Source organism: Ambystoma mexicanum, chromosome 2p, assembly GCF_040938575.1.
Source record: "Ambystoma mexicanum isolate Mex_15411 chromosome 2p, UKY_AmexF1_1, whole genome shotgun sequence".
NCBI classification, from domain to species: Eukaryota; Metazoa; Chordata; class Amphibia; order Caudata; family Ambystomatidae; genus Ambystoma; species Ambystoma mexicanum.
This window is the reverse complement of record NC_090923.1, coordinates 1,414,872,281-1,414,894,138: the sequence shown is the minus strand read 5'-3', so window position 1 is coordinate 1,414,894,138 and position 21,858 is coordinate 1,414,872,281. Positions and strand designations below refer to the sequence as shown.

General features: G+C 46.9%; 1 protein-coding gene across 3 annotated transcripts in view; it reads left to right on the top strand.

Moving 5' to 3' along the window:
- LOC138566062 (uncharacterized) overlaps positions 1-21,858 on the top strand; it is a 208,994-nt gene that overhangs the window by 166,091 nt on the left and 21,045 nt on the right. For 2 of the 3 annotated variants that reach the window (XM_069643096.1, XM_069643094.1), the window contains one exon: positions 15,154-15,333. The exons of the other annotated variant lie outside the window; for it this stretch is intronic. In XM_069643096.1, the coding sequence (XP_069499197.1) occupies positions 15,154-15,333 (180 nt within the window). The remainder of the gene's footprint in view (positions 1-15,153; positions 15,334-21,858) is intronic. 3 annotated transcript variants of the gene reach the window in all.

Here is a 21,858-nt window from a genome sequence, read left to right as displayed (position 1 = left end):
AGATGCTTCACGCACCTCATCAATTTCCTTTCTTCTCCTGCTGTCCCTTCTCTTCCTTTTTCGGCTTCCTTGCCTCCCCCCTCTGCCTCCTCCTTGGCTACCTTGCCCTCTCCTCCTTCCTCTTCTGCCCCCCTTGGGCTCTTTCTACACCTCTGCACGGCATACCTCTGATTTGTACCCCTCCCTGGAAGTCTTTGAAGGTTGGCAACCTTCTCCATATTTCCACTCTCAACTCTCGCTCAGCTGTCAAACACTCCTCTGACATATGCCGCCTCCTGGAAGAACATGACCTCGATGTCCTTGGTCTCACTGTGACATGGTTCACGGCCAGCTCTGTCACAAGCTTTGACACTCTCCTCCCTGATGGTTACAAGATCCTCTCTGCGCCCCGAACCAACCGTTCTGGAGGGGGTGTAGCCTTGATCTTCCCGCAGTCGATTCCTGCCTCTGTCATTCCTATGCAGGCCTACTCCTATTTCGAATGCCTTGTCTGCAGGCTCTCTCTCTCTCCTTGCCACTCTCTTACCATGGCTACTATCGGCCACCTGGTCAGATAACCTCCTTCCTCTCTGAGTGGGCGGACCTCTCCTCCTCTCTCCTGGCCTCGACCACTCAACTCCTCCTTCTTGGAGACATTAACATCCACCTGGATGCTTTCAATTCCTCCTCTGGACTCTTTCGTGACCTCTGTGACTCTCTCTCTCTTTCTTTTCTCCCGTCTGGCCAGACTCACTCTGCAGGGCACACTCTGGATTAACTGATATCCTCAGACCTCCCCCTTTCTACCCCCCTCACCACTCCTCTCTCCTGGAGTGATCACTTTCTCCTTTCCTCCCATCTCTCCCTCTCTACCCCTCAGGCCAAGCCAACTCCAGCACTGCCACCTACCTTCTCGGTTATCCAACCCATGAAGCGTGTGTCAGTTGAGGCTTTCACTGCCACTTTCTCCCCCCGCACCGCTGGCTGACTCACACCCTGACACAGCCTTTTCGATGCTACACTCTTCTATCTCTGATACTCTTGATGTTCTTGCCCCATCATGAGGATCCACTTGAAGCTCAAGGCCAAGTGCAACTCCAGGTATGACTCTGACCTTGTCACCCTTAAACGCAAGTGCAGGGTGGCTGAGAGGAAATGGCTAGCTTCTTGTGCATCCTCTGACAAACTGGCCTGCCACCTGCTCCAAAGGCAATACCGACTCTCTGTCCACACTAAGAAGAGAGCCCACATCCAAGCCTGCATCTCTGCAGCATCCAACAACTCGGTCAAACTCTTTAAAATCTGCAAGGCGCTGGCCAATCCTGCTGCAGTCTCTACCTCTACTGTCCCCTCCCAGGCCCTCTGCATGGCCCTGGCTTATCATTTCATCTCTAAAACCCAGACCATCCTGTCCACCCTCTCGTCCTCTCCTCCTCCTCCTCCTCCTCCCTCTACTCTGTGCTCTACCTCTGGGCCCCCTGTGGCCAACTCTCCTCCCTCTTTCTCTTCCTTTCCTCTGTTCTCCACTGACAAGGTTTCTAGACAAGTCCGATCTATGAAGGTCTCGTCAAAAACAGGTTCTCATCTGTTCTTCCAAAAACATCAAGGACCACATTGACACCCTCGCTCCTGCCCTGGATGACTGCTGCAACCACTCCTTCGCCACTGGAGCCTTCCCTTCCCCCTGAAGCTCTTTCTTGTGCACCCTCTTCTCAAGAAAACCTCAGCCAACCCCTCCTTCTCGGCTAACTATCGCCCGATCTCTATCACTCCTTTCTTGGGCAAACTCCTGGAAAAACTGGCCATCTCCCAACTTAATCTTTGCACTGAATCTGTTGGTTGTCTCCATGACCAATAGTCTGGCTTCAGAGCAGCCAGAAGCATGGAAACTGCTCACCTGAACATCAGTGAAGACCTGCTCTCTAACCTTATTCTAATCTCCCCTCTGTTCTTATCTTACTCGATCTCTCTTCTGTCTTTGACACGGTCAACCATGCCATCCTGCTCAATCATCTCCGTGATAACCTGGGTATCACCGATAAGGCCCTGGCCTGGCTGACCTCCTTCCTCTCTGATCGACCCTCTTAGGTCCATCTGGGGTCCTTCCTTTCCTCTATCTCACTTTCTACCTGTGGTGTTCCCCGGGGGTCTAACCTCTCTCCATGGCTGTTCAACCAATAGCTAGCACCTCTCGCCCATCACATTGACGCTCTCTGCTCCAACTCTCAGTGCTATAGGCATGACACTCAGCTCATTTTCAGGCTCCCCTCTGCCACCTCTTCTCCTTCTCTCATCTCTGACTGCCTGCTATCCAGAAGTGGTGTGCCGCCAAGGATCTCTGCCTTAATGCCAGTAAAACAGAGATTCTCCTCATTGGCACACCTGCACCCTCCTTTCCTGTCACTCTCTGGCCGGCCTCCCTTGGCCCCCTTCCTGCTCCCACCTGTGAGGCTAAGAACCACGGGGTCATCTTTGACTCCACACTCTCCTTTTCTCCTCACATCTCTGATGTCTCTAAGAAGTCACACTACAAAATGCACCTCCTCAGAGGTATTCTTCCTTTCCTCTCCTTCCCCCAGAAGCTCATTCTCTCTAGAGCTCTGGTTCTGTCTAGGCTGGACTACTGCAACAGCCTCTCTCTAAATCTGCCTGCTTCTACTCTCCGCCCTCTGCAACTCATCCAGAACAGGACTGCGAGACCTGTCCTTGACCTCAAGCCAATGGATCGCATGTCTCCAGCAGTGAAATCTCTGCATTGGTTCCCAGTGACTGCAAGGATTAAGTTCAAGACCCTCTGCATTCGTTCACAAGGTCTTCTGGGGCCTGGGTTCTCAATACCTCCAACTCTCTCTTCGTAAATACCTTCCTACTCAAGCTCTTTGCTCCTCCACCTCCAACTCCCTCAGGGTCAGTAGCTTCTCCAAGCAACAAGTTGGTGGTAGATCTCTTTCTTCGGCTGGGGCCTCCCTCTGGAACTGCCTCCCTGCCTTTCTGAAAGTTGAGTAGAATCATCTCCGGTTCCGGAAGCACCTCCAGACCTTCCTCTTTGCTTCTGCCATCTCTCTTTCTCTCCCCTGCTGATTTCCTGTCTGATACTGCACTGGTTACCTGGCTCCCCACTGATTTTGGGCCCAGGTCCCTGCCCGCCCAGTTGCACACCCGCACTGCCTCCCGGCAACCCTTGCACTTGGGTCTGTATCTGTAACCCTACAGTCCCCCTACCTGCACTTTTGGACACCTGCTGTCTGCACTTACCCATGCACCTACCACTTGCTGACCGCACTTCTTGTTATTATTTTGATCCCATGTACAGCACTGCCCCTTCCCCTATCCCCTGGCACTTTTCCCCACCCTTGCACTTGCGTGATCTCAAGGTCATTTGGCCTCGTAAGATCGTTGTCTCTGTCCTCCCTCTGTTCCCCCTTCCTTTCCTCGTCACGCCTTGAAACACTTGCAATATCACCAGGCATATTTGAGTCAATAGGGGTCATCAGGAGTTTTGGCAGTGGGGGAAAAGTTGCAGTAAAAGTGGCTGTAATTCTGTTACCGCCACTTTTCCCACCGCCAAACGGCAAGTTTGTCAGTGGGGTTTACCTGTATTACCTCCAGTCAAGAGCTGGAGGTAAATTCGGCCCCCCCGACAAAAAACAGTTGGTAGTACTGTCAATTTCCCCCTATAGAGTCCTATGGGAATCCATGGAATGGGGAATGACTGCCGTTGCAGGCACCTGTAATATCCCGGTAATACTGGGATATCAGGTCCCGGTAACGGTAGGTTCGCTTGCCGGTATTCCTCCAGAATTACCAGTGGGATACCAGCAAATGACCCCCAATGTTGTCAACAGCTCTTTCCTGGCTTCTGCAGAGCAGGTGATTAAAGACAACTTAGTGGTCGAAGTGTACGAAAAGAAGTAGTGGAACTATGTTCCCTACTGGCCTGCACTGCTCCCCACAGACCCCATTGCTGCGCCCCCACCCATGCACAATAAAAACCCCAAAACACATGTGCCTGCTGTTTAAGGGAACGTTCAGTGTAGTGCACTGAAAGTGCAAGTTTCAACTCCTTCTCTCACTTTTATTTTAAAACGAAACCGTTCCGGAACGGTTTCTTTTTTTAAAAAAAAGTATGGGACCAGTAAAACGTAATTAAAAGAAGTAGAGGAGCACCGCTGCCGACCGCTCCCGCCCACTTCGACCACTGCCTGGCAAGGAAGGGAAGGCCAATTAAGGGGCTTCTGCAATTGGACAGAGCGGAAAGCAGGAAGGGAAGTTGAAGTGAACTCTCCTGGCTTACATGAATAGTGACAAGTACAAAGCAATCATTATGTTGCTGTAAGACCCGTCATTTACATCCTTGCTGGGTGCAGTAAGTGCCAGTGCTCAGAACTGCGTCCTGGGGCTGGGCCTCTGCAAGCACAGGCACAAGTTAAGCACTGGTTATTACTTTGTTTCCCTGATTTTTCCGTTTCCTGACTTACCCTCATGCTCCCCATGTGTCAATGATCATTGTCTCACTGTCGTAATCTTTTCTCATTATCGGTTCTGCAGCGGTGGCCGAAGGCTTAAAAGGCTGATTTGCCATTTTGAAGCCGGGCAGAAGTTGTGGGCAAGCTGCCTGGCTCTGTGATGAGGGCTTCAGTTTTCCTGAGGCCGGCAGGAAACTGAACAACGGCTCTGAGATTCTCCCATTGCTCTCCGGCAGTGCCCAAAAATATGTTTCCCTCTGGCCCGTGAGCATTGACTTCTATAAAAGCAATTGTGATCACACTCCCATTCCCACTGTGGTGCGGCCAACCACTCAAGATACGCTCCCCAAGAGTTATCTTTGGATGCAAGTTCCTCTAGGGTTGGGAAGTGGAGATGAAAGGGCCACCCACGGCATCCTATAGTGGGCAGTGGGGATAGGGCATAGATGGCAAGCCCTACTACCCTCATACCAATTAGTCTGGGGTTGCCGCAGAAACTCGATTGCTAATGGCATAACACCAGAGGAACCACGATTAAATACATGGTCTGGGTTTGGGATCTTTCCCGTTAGTGGGAAAGTGTGTTGTTGGGTGGACTGGGCCCTGGACCACAGGCATGTCGAACTGCCCCTGGGGTCACTATGCCTCTACTGAGGATTACTAATATCGGGACGAATGCGTATATGGTTTGAGACAGGACAGACTTGGAACTAAGGAGGTGCTCTGGGAAAACCCCATATACAACCTCCATGTTGCACGTCACGGGGGGCGCGCGTATCGCTAGTGCCGAATGCCCCGGCGAGCAGCAAGAGAGGCTGATCTAATTTGACTTCCTAACAGCCTCCACCCTCATGAAGTTTCTTAAACTGGGAAGATGTGGGACATGCAGGCATGTGAAATGATTTACATGCACTAACGTACATCCCACACAAGTGCAGATTAACATGGGTGTCAAATGAAATGTGTTGCTCCTTTTCACGGCATTGGAAATGGTACCATTCATTTCCCTTTCACTGTCCTCTGTGACTTACTCCCTTATAGAGGTGGGCCAGCCTGGCGAGGTCTTGGCCGGCACCCGCTCCAACAGGGGATCCAGCCCGACCCTCCTTTCGGGCCGGTACTCCCGGATGCCACGGGCCCCACCATGGCAGCCCAGTACGCCGCGCGGGCAAAAGGGAAAGAAATGCCCATGTATGAAAAAAATAAACATGGCGCTGATGGTGGCTCGCCAGGAAAGCGTTTAATGTTTTCCCTTTTTCTGGAGGAGCCAGGGATTTCATGGGCTCGGCCCTTGGTGGGCTCCTAGAGCCAGGCCTACCACCAGGCTCGGCCCTGGATCGGCCCTACCCATGACATCCCTGGCCCCCTCAGCTCTTCTCCCTTAGTTAACCAAGTGTAAATTGCTGATGGAGGAGTGACTACTTTACTCCCCTTTCTCTTACGTCTTACAGACTGCCTATGTGTCTTATTATATAGTTCAACCACATGGCTTGAAGGGAGACAAGTGTTTGGAGCTCCCATTCAGTCTCAGACAGCTTTAGAGTGGCAGGAGGTCGCTGCTGGTGGCAGCCTTAGAATAGTTGGGGGAAGGCTTCCTAAAAAGTGCATTTAGAGTAGTTCCTGTAGTAAGGGGAGGGCGACTGGGACACAGTCGGAGAGGGAGATGTAGAGTTTTGTTTTCAATATGCTAGATGACGAATTCAGTGTGGGTAGACAGCACAGGGACCATCACCAGAGATTTGGTGAGGAGTGTCTGTCACTTGAAGTGAGTGGACAAGGCACAGGTCACAGTGCGACACTTGGGAGGAAGAGCGGCCCAGTGGTAATCTCAGTCTAAAGTTGTAACCATGCTCGTCCCCGTTTTTTGAAAACGCCCCCTTTCTTTGTTTTTCGACCTTAATCCTCCCCACCCACTTATTTCCGAAAACAAGGAGTAGGTAACATCCATTACACCACCCAAGAACGAATGCCACCCATTTTCCATCTAGATTCCTTTTTGCTTGTAATACAGGCCTAGTGGCTTCCTTTCCTTTCATGCCTTTTTAATGGAAATTGGCATTTGTCCCAGGTGTGGTATGGTATGTGGGTTTGTTGTTCTCGATGGGATCTCAATGGGATCGGGATTGCCCGGGTTTTTGAGCCTCAGCTAAGAACGTCCTTTTGGCTGTGTTTTGCCTAAGAATGTCTTTTTTTATTGTAGTGGTTTTGTCTCACTGAAAATTGCGTTCATTTTACGGTTTTCCATAAACTGGGCCTTACAAGTAAATACCTAATTGCACAAGTGGTTCAAGTTTATTTTATTTATCAAATTGCTTTAAAGTGGGAATTCCTTCTGATCATTGTGCGTGGCTGAGAAAGTTCTAGATGCTGCATTTGAATGAACGCTCCGTGAGTGACATGCACAGGTTTAATATGAAGGCTACTCAAGGATACACGAGCGGATAACAAGCATCATACACACACCATGTCCCCTTCGTGGAATCATTGACATAAACCGCAGTGAAGTAGTGTAGGTGCAGCACTTCAGTTAGTAGTGTGTATGGCTTCGTCGTATGACTCCTACACCACTTGATATTGTGCTAGCGCCCTTTACTCCCTGACATCAAATTACGGAATAACGCTTCATTGGGCAAGTTCTTCTATCAGAGCTTTCACACGTTGCAATGTATACTTCCTCAAAGAAAATCACGTTTCTACTTCTCTTTGACCCCCTAGTGTCATTGGAGATTGTACCACTGTTTCTCATAGGGAGCTCGGGTCTGTCTTCCAACTGGTACTTGGCCCCTAGGTGAGTTGCTCTGCTTTGATCCATGGTTTCTTGAGCCCGTGACCCCTCTGGTCCTTGGCTCCCTTGCATAGTTTCCAGGTAGCCCTGCGTCATGTGTGACAATGTGGACCAGTCTGAGAATTTCCTGTTGAATGCTGGACTGCCATTTTTGTCCTTACTGTGATGAGTATGGGCCTATAAGTACCAGCATGCTACAGAAAACCTAGGCCTGGCTCATGGTATAATGCATAAGACGGTCCCACTGGGCAGCTATGCCCTTGTGAGTTGCTCCTCTAGTCTGTCGCGCCTCTGGTCTTTGACTCCCCGGTGAGTCATTCTCCTCTGGTCACTCACCCTTCTGGTCTTTGGCAGGCCGCTGTCCTCTGGTTCTCGGCTCATCTGGTCCATCAGACCTCTGGTCATTGGCTCCCCTGTGAGTTTCTCATCTGTTCCATTATTTCTCTGGTGCTTAGCATGTGGTGCCTGCTTGGCTTGGTCAGTTGCTAGTTGATGGTCCAAATCCAACAACAGTATACTATTATCTCATGTAAGATTGAGTGCTGCCATACTTGCGAACATGCCTCGTTCCATTTGCGATATGCTAGTTCAGTCCTGGGTTTAACTTTGCATTCTGGCACTTGCAGTTCCAGATTTCCATATTATAAATCCAGCACTAAAAGTACCAGAATACAAAGTAAGAACCAGGACTGGACTAGTTGCTGGTGTGGGGCATGTTGGCATGTATACAGTGCTACAATGGGAGTGTCTGAGGAGTCAGTGGGCAGTCATAAGGGAGGTCCTGGGAAACTTACTAGAAACCGTGAGCCCTACATTATTTTGCCATGGCTCAGTGTCACCTGATTTAGCAAGAGGTAGCCTAAAACTACATATGACATAACAAGGCATTGATGTAAGCAAATCAATGTGACCAACTTTGATGTTGTCAAAGTGAAAAAGGTTGTCCACAGTTATTAGCTGGTCTGTTGTGCAAGATATGGTAACAGTAAACACCTGAAAGTCATTCTGTATCCCACCCTAACCAACAACACATCTATAAACACAACACCGCCACAGAAACAACACAGATTGCACAATGGAATGTACACCAACAAAAGGCATGTGTACACCTTCAATTTCCCTAAATATTATCTAGCTCACCTCAGATGCACAAACTCAATCCCCCACTCTCCTCAAACACAACTCCGACAGACAGCGCAATCACATAGACCATTTACGTTACCAGCCTGCAGGGCCCATTATCTACTGCTCCAGTCAACTCACAAGATAAATAAAACATGCACACCCCAGAGTGTCCTATCTTCTCGTGTCTGCACACATCAACATTGCTACAAAGCAACCTTGCCCAGCTCCTAAATTAGCCCCGTATACCACCTCCTGCATATCCTGAAATTCCAAGAAATAGTGAAAACCGTAGACTGTGTGATATACAAGACAGAGCATAGCAGGGCAAAACAAAGAGGCCCACTCATTCTCCTGTGGGGCAGTGACCTGGAGAGTTCATGTACTTCAGAGAAAAAGGGGAGGGCATTCATGTTGTCCCTGCTGAGGCCAGTGCTCTTTCCTAAAAGAGGATCAAATATTTGCCCAAGGTCACACACTTTGATTAAACAGTGAAGCAGGAATGTTAACCCATTGCACAGTTTAGGAACTTGAACACATACCTTTCATGCTGCACTTGCTACAAATATTTACATTTTGTATTTCAAGGCCCACATTAATACTGCCTTACACAACAGAGCTCTAAAACTTCCCATAGACATGCTTGAGAAAGCCATCAGCTCCTGTGTTTTCTTAGAATTATGAGACTTGTAGTTTTCCTACATTTCAAGTAGGGGGAGAAAACGTCAAATTCCAGAATCCAAAAGGGAAAAAACAGGAATAAATGGTCTTCGCACGCATTGCATGGTAACTTGAGCACTCTGACACATTGTTTTGCAAAATACACATCTCCTATTAAAGCAACCTTTCAATATATTCTTGGAGAAACCCGCTCAGTCAAACGATTATAGGTTTTGCTTCATTTTTCAATTAATGAACGGAAAACTAGAAGTCGCAAAATGTAAAATAATGCAGACCTGAAATAAATGTTCTTTTTACACTACTTTATTTTATTCACTCTGAGAATTGCTAATAAATGCTGTGTAGCAACGTAACTTGGATGAAGAATGGTTATCACAAACTTGTGGCTTGCTATTGTGCGATACAGAACAATCCCTGCTTTGCACGTCAGTGTAGCTGAGCTCCTGGCCAACCTTTCAAAGGCGGCTTTCTCTTCTGCATATGTTTAGGCCTTTGGTGTTCATGGGGCACCTAGGGACTAGGCAACCATCTGTGAGGGGCCTTTCAGATGCGAATGTCCCATCAGTGCATATGCACAAGGAGGGAGCACCTGGGAGCAAGACAAAGGAGCCATTACAGTTGATAAAGGGCTGCCTGCAGTCCAGTGCACACGGTCTGTGGAGCCGTGGCCTGCAGTGGGCTTAGCTGAAATGTAGACAAACCCAATAGCATGCATGCATGCATTGCACATGCACAAGGAGGGAGCACCTGGGAGCAAGAGAAAGGAGCCATTACAGTTGATAAAGGGCTGCCTGCAGTCCAGTGCACAAGGTCTGTGGAGCCGTGGCCTGCAGTGGGCTTAGCTGAAATGTAGACAAACCCAATAGCATGCATGCATGCATTGCACATGCACAAGGAGGGAGCACCTGGGAGCAAGAGAAAGGAGCCATTACAGTTGATAAAGGGCTGCCTGCAGTCCAGTGCACACGGTCTGTGGAGCCGTGGCCTGCAGTGGGCTTAGCTGAAATGTAGACAAACCCAATAGCATGCATGCATGCATTGCACATGCACAAGGAGGGAGCACCTGGGAGCAAGAGAAAGGAGCCATTACAGTTGATAAAGGGCTGCCTGCAGTCCAGTGCACAAGGTCTGTGGAGCCGTGGCCTGCAGTGGGCTTAGCTGAAATGTAGACAAACCCAATAGCATGCATGCATGCATTGGGTTCAACAAACAGAAACCGCGACAAGTGACCTCCAAATATTATAAGCGACTTTGGGCAAAAACAAGCCCAACATCGCTTATGGTAAGTGGAGTTGGCAACACTGCGCCTCACCAGCCTTTTCAGCAGAGACCCCTGTAGAGATGCTAGTTCACCTGGCCAATTACAGGTGGGGGCAGCATGGAGCGGGAGGACAGCAAAGAGTTGAGGAATTCAACCCCCCAGGTCCGCCCACCCCCAAACTCCAAAAAACACACAGGGCGACAAAAAACGGCACCTTTTATCTTGCAAATCAAGGAAGCACATCTCCTTGATTGCAAGTGAAAAAGCACCCCTTTCCCTCGTTTTTAGGGATGAGGATGTGTGCCATGAAAATGTTTGAGTGCCCTCCACCAGGAGGATCCGTGAAAGCCTGCAGGCAGCTTGTCAGATTTAGCTGGGAAACCGCTACAGTGATTCAGTGTGGTAGCTGGCACACCAGTCAGTGTCCATCTCGTAAAGCAAGTAGACAAGACACATGACATTGTGTGACACATGGGAACAGGAGTGGAAGGAGTTGGGATACCCAGGGGGAAGCGTGTGGGGGAAAAAACACTCCTCTGTTTTTGCTGAGAGGAAGCAGCACAGATTCAGGGAGGCGTGTGACACACCAGTCAGTGTCAGTCTCTTGAAGTGAGTGGGCAAGACATGGTTCATCAGGTGGCACCATTAAGGAGGAGCAGGAGGCTTCGAAAAAAACCCTCATGGCAGCTTGTGGGAGTAGCACACTTGCCTGATTTTTCTGCGAGAAGAGCAGAGATTCGATGAACTGGGTGGCGTGCCAATCAGTATCCGTCTCTAAAGGTGAGAAGACAAGACACATGCCATTCATTGTGTGGCACCTGAAAGGTGGTGCCACCAATCCCTGAGGGAAACCTGTGCTGGTGGGACGCTGCAGAGATTCAAGTTGGTGGGAGACACACCAGTCAGTGTCGGTTTCTTGAAGTGAGTAGACGAGACACGTGCTATTGGGTGACCCCTAGGTGGTGGCGTGGGTGGTGTCGGAAACCCTGAGGGCAATTTGTGGGAGAATCAGACATGCCTGATTTTGCTAGGAGGAAGCAGCAAATATTTGGGGACATGGTGACCCACAGTTGAAACAGCTTGTCAGCACCGAAATGAGCGAGTGGCAGGGGGATACAAGCTGCTCGTGGACTTTTCACTCCTGCAGCAGAACTTACTGTGTGCACTGAGGGGAGTCGGAAGGGGGGCATAATTTCACTTGGTCAGTTCATGGCATCATCCAACTTACGTTCCACGCTCCCATCAAAAGTCACTCTGTGGTAAATGTGCCAGCATAAGAAAATACACGAATATTGCACAACGAGAATGAACATCCAGCCAGACAGACAGAGGTGGTTGCGCTTTCAGTTTGGTCCACTATCTCAGGGGCAGAATGTGGAGATGCGCAGTTCTTATCCAATGAAGGCCTGCAAATACCAAATCAGAGAATACGGGAACAGTGGCAGGAGACAGAACATTTCAGGTCTCTTATCTTCACTGCCCCATTCACTATGTCAGACAGTAATGACAACAAGATGGATGACGATCAAGACAAAGGCTATGCTCCATCAGAGTCTAGTGGGAACAAGCATTGCTGTTGGAAAGCACAAATACTGAGGAGGGAGAGGAGAATTGTACCCCAGATGCTGAGGCCTTAGAAATAATAGGAGCTAACATACGACTCTCTGAGAAACAGCCTTCCTGTCACAGATCAGAATGCACATCACATCATTCCATGGCATCTAGGACACAACCACCACCGCCAGCAGCATCACAGCCCCATGAACCCAGCCTGTGAGCAAGACCACCACGGAAGCCAAAAGGGTGACAGTACTTTACACAGAATAAACAGAAGCCACATCTGGCCACTTGGAAACTGTTTATTTGGATTTTATTTTATTTTTTGCATTTGTATAGCGCACATGCAGCCCAGAGGCATTGTGGCGCTGTTACATGAATGTGTAGCAAAGTTTTGGTTAAGGTTGGTTACATGCGACCGGGAGGTCTCTTAGTTACAGTACATAGGTAAAACATACAAGAATTACAGCTGAAAGCATACAGAATACTGTGCCAGGAAAACAGTGTGCTGAAGGATGGCAGGGACCAACTTGGGTATTCTTCAAATTTCATGTACTCGTGCTTACTAACTGAAGAGGATTTATCTGATTTGACTACCTTCAGAATTCTCCCCATGGTAAAAATGTGATTGTGGGTATATTGTAATTGTAATTGTTTATTTGTAAAGCGCTTATACACAAGTGAAGTGCTTCAAAGCGCTTATACACAAGTAAAGTGCTTCAAAGCGCTTCAAGACAGGGAGGGAACAAGGAAATACAGTAGTCATTCTTAGGCCTTGAAGCTTCCGAATGATCCAGCAGCAATAGCTAGCATACTAAGCCCGAGGCATGTCTACTAGCGACGTGCATGACAAAGAGGGAGAGCAGAAGGAGTGAGAGGGGAGAGGAACATACAGATTAATAAACTACAGTACTGGCCTGGCACCATTTCAGATTGCTTGGTGGCTGAACATCCAATGCGCCTATGCAGGAGTATTTCAAGCACAACTAAGCCAGGGTGGGGAGATGGAGGGAGGACAGACAGACTTGCAAAGATTAGAACATTCAAGGTCAAGCTTGTGCAAGTGCGCAGAACGGGAAGTGCAAGGGAGGGAGAGAGGGAAAAGTGTGCCCAGACCAGCAGGGGCCAGGGTTAAGTGCTGTTAACGATATCATCCCGATAATCGGGAACTTTGAATACTCATCAATCACTACTGCTGCATTTGTCTGCTTGGAGGGAGGTGTATAAGTCACTCTAGGGATACTTTCCGTAACACTCTTCTGGAAGTTCTTAATCTCTTACTGGTGGTCGACTGCTCTTCTTTTTCTTGCGTCCGCAAGTGTGACCAGTCTTTTTTTAGTTTCAGTGGCATTAATTGTGCATTAATTGGGATGAAAGGAAACGTTGTAACAATTCCTTTTTTGCAATCAATCCTCCCTGTCAGTCATGTCCCAATATCAAAATGTCTTCCCTAAGCTTTTGGGTACCGCAACGTGGAAACCTTATCGGAAGACGCCTGTCCCTGTTACTGATAGTCCATTATCATCTTCCCTGCTCATACTGCACTGCACTTGAGTTTTCTTTATGTGGAGTAGCAATGGGTTGCTTTCTGCAGTCCCATGAAGACATTTTCCATGGTGGCATTAACTATTTCTTCCATGGGCACTGATGGTGGAATACCATTTTGCCTTATGAATCTGGTTTACTGCTCATCTATCGCTGAGCCTCATGTTTATTTTTTTGTTGGTGGCGCGATTTTTAGTCTGCCGCCTTGTGATCTTTTCTGAGTTTTTGGATAATGTGTAAATCATATTCCTGTATGCATATACCCTCTCTCTCGATTCAAGGTGACATCTCTGGCTTTCGGTTTAAAAAGAAAGTGAGGTAAGCTTGGCGTTCAGTGATGGCGGTAGCCGGTCTCCCATATACAAAATAAGGCTAGTGTTTGCTAACCTAGATAACTGTCTGACCATTTTTTGCCTACCTGAGAATATGACCCCTCTGTCTGCAAGAGGTCCCTGCTAGTCTATGAAATGATGTCCACTGCAGAGTTTCTGCCATGTTTGAGTTTGGCTAATATGGCAAGTAGCCCGTCTTGAGTTGAATCCATGTTTTTTTTCTCAATTTTCAGAGTTTGATCGAAGCAGGTGAGATACTCTGCGCTTACAACTTCCTTGACCCTGCTAATAGTACTTTCACATTCAGAGGACCAAGTAGGATCAACAACAGGCAAACAGTAAAGGATATATTTAAACAACGGTCTACTGGGGTGTTTACAGGTTAGGGGCAAAGAAAATGAATGAAACGTGAAGCATTGATAATAACAGGTGACTTCACCTTGACCTTAAAAATTCAATTCTGTGGTCATAAATTCCCAAATGAGGTGCCCCCCTTCCGTTTTAGGGGTTTAGGTCTCAGTTTGCAAAAAGGGGAACTATATTGTATAGAGCCGCTAATGTTAGCTCGGTCCCTGCATGTGGGAATCTCTTAAAGTAAACGGTGAAGTGATGGCTAGCCACACTGTGTGACAGTTCCCTATTAGGCCAGGGTGGGGTATTCTTGGGACCCTCATGTAAAATCCCAGGTCCGACCTAAAACAGGGGGCAGGGGCACCAGACATTTATGACTACTGCCCTAGAGCCCCCAGTCAAAGGCTGAGGATTTCATCACACCTTGTTTGAGATTTGATGTCACTGATGTCCCTGGGTGCTGCCACATGGGCTGAAGCACCTGTCTGTCGCTCTGCAGAAAAGTTTGATTAGGACATAACAATGTCATCAATCATACATGAGTTGCTTGTTGCATCCATTATTCATATGTACAATGATATTTTTGACACGCCTGGAGGGGGGTCTGAATGCTGCATGTGAATAATGGCTGGCAGGAGAATTGGAGGAAGCACTGATCACTGGGCACATATGTTAGGCCAACCTGTGAAAGGCCATTGTGGTCAGGACAGTCAGGCCTCTGACAGTGACTTTGTACCTGCCCGATTGGCGCTTTGGATTGCCTATTGGGAGATCCGCTTTGCACACTTGGGCACTGCAGTTACAAATTCACAAGCTGGTAAATGTACTGTTTTGAGGACCTCCTGAAGCGGTCTGTGCTCTATCAGAAGAACACCAGTTTGAATAGCAGCACTCTTTTACCCTTCCAAAATGTATCAAATAATTGCCTTTGAAATTGACGGCAATCATAGAAAATGCCAAGAGACACTTCAGTATGTGTTTTGTGTGTGAATTGCGGCATGATACATATACGTAAGAGAGGAGAATGCAGTGGCTACAGTTCCTGACTCACCATCTGGGGGCCTCCTTTCACAGAGCCAAACCCTGGCAGCGGGCAGGATAAAGATGGCAGAAGGGGTGCATCCCAATAATTATCCATCACAGCTGAGAAAAAAGATGAGTCCATGCCCGCGTGGTGGCTACCAGTCTGTGGCAGATTCCTCCTCTATGAGCTCAAGTGAAGAGGCCTGGGCTGCAGAGCACATCCACACTTGGGTAAAAAAATATATGCAAATGTTTCCATAAATATGCAAAGTTTGTTTTTTGCAACATTCGCTTTTAAAGGAACCACTAGCATTGAGCTTCTGGCCGTTCCTTGATAGGTTGCTCTGTGTTCTGTCTGCTAAATACTGTTATGATGAAGCAGGCTATGTGCATGCTTGCACAAGCCAGGAGGAGAGATTTCTACGTCAGGGGCTCGCTTCATAGCTTTGTATGCCGCCAGCAGTTGCAAGGTCGAATGTCTGCCGGGCCAACTCAGCCTTTCATGCTTTTGAGGTTGATACAATTGCCCAACTTGTCTGAAGCAAGAGAAATCTGGCGCTATATAAAATTCTGATATTGGCCCTCATTACGACCCTGGCGGAAAGGGGTTTACGCCAGCGTAAACCATGGCGCCCCTTTCCGCCTGACTACGAGTTCCCGTAGCGCCATGGTGATTTTTACGCCTGCTTTTTGCAGGCGGAAAAATCCATGGCGCTACGGGACTTGTTGTTAATTACGCCACCGTAATTTACGGTGGCGTAATTAACGCCTTCCCCACTCCCATTATACCCTATGGGGCAAAAATGGGAATGGGGAAGGGTAAATGGGGATTGGGGACTTACCGCCCCACCAAGGTCGGAATGGGGCGGTAAGTCCGCCAACCCCCATGGCGGAGTTGGCAGCTTTGCGCCATGGACCATGGTGCAAATTGCACCATGGTTCTCCGCCAGGGTCGTAATGAGGCCCATTGCAATTTACTAAATTCCTTGTAGGTCCCTGTTTTAAAACAAAATAATTCCAAGTGATTTTGACTACTCACAAATCACGCCTTCCATCCCTTCAATTGCCCCACAGTGTTTCCTTTCTAGGTTTTTAAAATCAATGTGCATATGCGATATACAGTGTGGAACAGACTGTTATGATGTGGGTTTAAATATTATTTTAAACTGAGCCTGCTAGACAAAATGTCCACATCCCCTTAGATCCCAGTTAATTTGCTTGCTCTAATATGTAATTGTGTAAAGATGAGACAAAGGGCCTTATCACAGCCTTGCATGCAACACCAAAGCAAGCAGCAATATATCACCTGTGATTAAGACCCAGACTTTAAAATGTACAGGAATTAGGTCTATCAAACCATCACCAATAGGTAGAAGTAAAGAACTAGAATTGAGACAGCAAGAAGCCGCCTGGATCGACAAAATGGATGCATGCAACATTGGTCTCAACAAAGATCAAGAATGATATGTGTTTCTTTGAAAGCATCAAAATTCACTGATATATGCCATAAGATACTGAACCCCAATCACATAGGACCTCATTCCGAGTTCAGAGGTAACCATGCCGCTATTTGCGGCATGGCTGCCTCCGAACTGGACCAAACTCCGGCCTGGTGAATGGAGTAATTACCGGTCCATTCCGAGGTCAGCGGGACCGTTAATTCCCCATTCACCAGGGCCATTCCCCATTCCCATTTGAGCCCCCATAGGGCTCAATGGGAAGGGGGAAGGCGGCAATAACGGTACCGTAAATTACGGTACCGTTTTTGACCCCGGAGTCCTTTTGCGGGTCCCGTCCTTAACGCCTGCTAAAAGCAGGCGTTAACGAAGGACCCGCAAAGGGAACTCGTAGTAGGGCGGTAAGGGTTTAACAGTACCGGTCTCGTTACCGGTGACCATTAAACCTTACCGCCCTACTCAGAATGAGGCCCATAATCTTTGATTTGTGGTTACAATTACAATAATATGAGACAAAACTCTATTGACAAATTAAGAAACCAAAACAAAACCAAGCCTCCATTTCTAGGAATTATTGAGGAAATAATTTAACAATCGGGTGCTTAAAACAATACTTTTAGAATCTTATAAATTAATTAAAGATGTAATTTCATAACCATGAGGTCACAGTAATGAAGACCTATGTATAAAAGTAAGTTCTTGTTTTCTACATAACCAACACATTATTTTCCTGACTATTACATTATTAACTCAGCGTCACTGCAAGATAACGTCATTATAGACTAGCCGCAGCAAACAGATGCTGGATCGATAACGTCATGATTCATGCACGTAACACTGTGACGTCACGGTATAGCAATCAAATAGCCGCCACTGGGGACAATGTTGTTCTCATTGTCCAGAAAAATGCAAATTAATTAATATTTTGGAATGTGAAGGAACCCCTGCAAACAAAAAACAATACATCTCATAATGCTATAAAGAAATGATCAACTGGTATACTAAGAAAATATAAAAAATGAAGTTTAGATATCTGACATTGTAAAGGAGAGGATCATTTGAATGTTAAGAAATTACTGTAATCAGAGACAATTTATATTATGTGGATGAAAGATTATTGAATCAAAAATTCATCAAGAATGAGTAAAGAAACCTCCTAAACAGTATGAATGAATGGATAAATCCAAAAAAACTAGTTTGTTAAATGGCAAAGACATTTGAAAAATGTATATATATTCAAACACAGAATGGACTAGGAACATGCAAAGAACCTTGATGACACATTACCTGCTGTTATCTAAATATGTTAGCTATTATAACCCTCTACAATGATGGAAAATCTCACGTTCTTTACAATGCTTTCACCCCCATTTTCAACAGCATCAGCCTTCTGTAGGTCTCCAACTTCAACAGCATCACACTACAGACGACTTTTTCCACAGCATAAGGTTGTGGGTAAGCTCTTTGACTTTGCAAAAAGGTCTTGCTTGAACTCCTCCTTCAACTCAAATTAAGGTATATTCTAGCAGGTGGAGTCCACCAGTAAACCTTGCACGGGCCTACACTCCCCACATCGCCAATTGTAAAGATGGAAGGCAGGCTTACAAAGTGAAACATATCTAATGTCACTAAAGCACCGCTGCCGTAGATTTCACTGAATACAATTTCACCTAAGGAGAAGTGACTGAATTTATTTGACCGAAAATGGTAGGTAATGTGGTATAAATATAGTGCATAATAGGTGGGGTGTGGGGTAAGGGTATAGGCTAGGGTAGGAAGGGGTAAGGTGAGTTACAGGGGGTCTCCCCCCGCATTATAAAAAAAAGTAGAAAAAGAAAAAAGTGATTTTCGTTTTTAGGTTAAATAAATTTGGTCACTTCTCCATTAGGTAAAATATTTTTGAAAACAATCACGTAGGTCCCTAAAGCATATCTTTCCAACACCAAACACCACTCCCAAAGATTAATTAAACTATACTCCAGAATCCCTATTTCAATTCTGATTGTTGCACACATAATTCTTCCACTCAGGCCCACCATTCATCATGCAAAAAAACATTCCACCTAAAGCATCCCTTGCACTCCCTTGCATCCCTTGAGTGGTTGTGGATGAGGGGTACAATTCAGAAATCAGTAATTCCCTGCTCTGTTAGGGATTTTTGTTATTTGCTCTCTTTTGGAAAAGGGCTATTCGAGTCAATGCTTATTGTGATCCATTCAGAGATTCAACTTGACACCATATACAAGATTATTTTTAAAACAGGTGGACAACATGTTTCTTTCTAAAGAAATAGGTCTCTCTCTTTCTCTCTCTGTCTCTCTCTCTCTTTCTCTCTCTCTCACTCTCCCTCCAATGATGAAGAACACCCATTGCACCTTTGTCATTGAGTATCCCTCAGCCCCATATTCTTCACTTTGTGCATCCGAAAAGCGCCACAGGTGTCAATTATGCCTGGCCTCTGAAACTAATACATGGGTTTTTCTCTACATGCTTAGTGGTCTGGCACCTCAAGCCACTGGGCCTCATTACGAGGCTGGCGGCTGCGGAATGAACGGTGCCGGTAAGGTACCGGCGCTGTTCATTCCGGGCCGCCACATTACGAGGTTGCTCGCGGGTGGCGGTATGCACGTCTGGGCCAGACCAGACGTGCATACCGCCACCCGCGAGCAGACCAGGATGCTAACAACGGACCCGTCATTAACGGGTCCGTTGTTAGAATCCTCCCCATTCCCATTGAGCCCTATGGGGGCTCGAATGGGAATGGGGATGTACCGGGTCCCGAGAAAAGGGAATTACCTGGCCCGCAAAAGTCAGAATGGCCCGGTAATTCCCTTTTCTCCGTACCCAGACACGAGTTTGGAGGCTGCTATGCCGCTAAGAACGGCATGGCTACCTCCAAACTCGCAATGAGGCCCACTGATGTTGTGCAAGAGGTTCACATACTAGTGTATGTTCATTTAACGTGTTTATGCAGCATTGACTTGACCTCAAAAACTAACAGGACACTGTACATAGCACGGGGCTCAAGTAGGGATGTCGGTGTATACACAATACATCAGGTGAGGCATTATACATAGGTATGAAATGATAATTAGGATGGATGCTGCATAAACAACGGCCTGAACTTGTTTGCATCTTGTTTCCGCAATTCTTATTTTCATTTTCTTCTAGGTTTGACCAGTAAACATTTTCCCATAGACAAGGGTCCATATACGCTATGTAATCATAACTGCATGCCATGTCCCGAGATACTTTGGATCGCTTGGCTCCTTCGTATCAAAAAAGTAATAAGTATTAAGATTGTTACAAGCAGGAAAATTCAGATTTTATCAATGTTTTTAATTAGTTCAAAGTACCGAGGTAACACACAACTACTGACACCAAATGATCATTCAGTGGTTTTTATGAAGCAACAGTAAAGCATAAAACTATTGCATGGGAATTGGTTTAGGATGGTTGTAACATAAACGTCCTCAGGACACTTAATTGGTTTATACAAATACTACACAATGTTCAAGGCAGGAAAGTCTCCTACCTGGTTCACTCTTATATGCAGCCCCATCCCTTGTTTTGGGGAGCACAAGGCCTCTCTGTCTATCTTCTGATATTTTGGGTCTTCTTCTCCCTTTCCTCCCTTGACAAGTGTCAAAAAAGCCATACCCTTCACTTGCACTCTTTCCCTCTGTTACTTACTCCCCTGTTCTGAAACAAGGGCTCTCCCCCACAGTAACATGCCCACTCTTCTGGGTATAACATCCACCCTCTCTCTGTCTTCACTAGAGCAGCCTTCTCCTGACTCACGGGGCTCTCCTCCCCCTCACTGGAGTATGCCCCTTTACCGGGGATCAAAGGGGTTCTCCTCTTCTGTTACATATCGCCTCTTCCAGGGATCAAAATCATGCTCCCTTTCACTACTCTTCCCCTCACTCATGTCAAGGGTCTATGGGCTATCTCTTTCTTCTGATCTCAAAGGGTTCTGATCTCCCTCTCTGGATCACTACCCCTTCTGTGCTTGAAGGGGCTCTACTCTTCCTCCTTGGAGCACAACCCCTTTCCCAGCTCACGGGGCTCTCCTCCGCTCACTGTAGCGCACACTCTTTCTGGGCCTACGGGGGCTTTCCTCTTCCTACCTGGAGCACACCCTGTTTCTGGGCTCATGGAGCTCTCCTCCGCATCACTAGAGTACACCCCTCTTCTAGCCTTAAGTGGTTTTCCTCCATTTCACTGGAGCATACCTCTCTACTGGGGTTCCAGGAGTTAACCTCTTTTTGCACTGGAGCACACCCATCTTCTGGGTTCAAGGGGGTCCTCTTATCTGCTTCTTTACAACTACTTTAGCAAACTCCTCTCCTCAGCTCCTGGCCCGGGACACTGCCTGTTATTCTTAGCCTCATTTTGAAAGACCTCATAATCCTCCCATTGGCTGAGACAAACTTTCAAATTGATTGGATAATTGACTGACAGTGAAGAAAGCCACCTGGCTTAGATATGTCAGTAAAGGGAAAAATAGGAAGCTACACATGGGATGTGATCTTTGATGTTCTGGGTGTTAGTCTTAGCAGTGCACGGTGGTGGCGTGAGTTATGGTTGCTTAGCTTACCATAACTGGCGAATTTCAGGGGTTTTTCGGTTTTACTTTGAACCATAACGTTCCGTTAGCAAAGTTTTGTTTTGTGTGAATTTCATAGGTTTTTAGTAGTGCACTGCAACTTAACCATAACGTCCCTTTAACAAAGTTTTTTTTTTTACTGAATTTCACAGGTTTTTAGTAGGGCAACTTAACCATACCGTCCCTTTACAACGTTTTTATGCTAAAGATCATCGGTTTGTAGTAGTGGCACTTAACCATAATGTAAAGTAACTTCTGACTTATTTACACACCTTGCGGAGAATGCCACATGACAATATGCTGGCGTACAGCACGGTGACGTGTCTGAGAATCCGTACACACTTAACAGTAAGATGTATGTCTCGTGGACAGTGTGGAAATAGATTTTATATTGATGTAGGAACGTCCACCTTCAACATTTCACTTGCACAGCGCCAACACGTATTGATAGTCAGCCATTAGCAATGTAGTACACATTACATACTTTTAGCAAAAGTTCTAGTTATCTGAAAATGACATCAGCTGAGGCCATCCCTCCTCCCCAAGAAACAGAAGCACTGCTGTAACGAAGGAGCATGAGAAACACTGCCCCTACCTTACAAATAACAAACGCACAACATTTTTCGCCGTCCACCTACCGCCCCATATTACTGTTTGGTGCCTCTTTCCTCATTTCCGTTCGCAAATTGC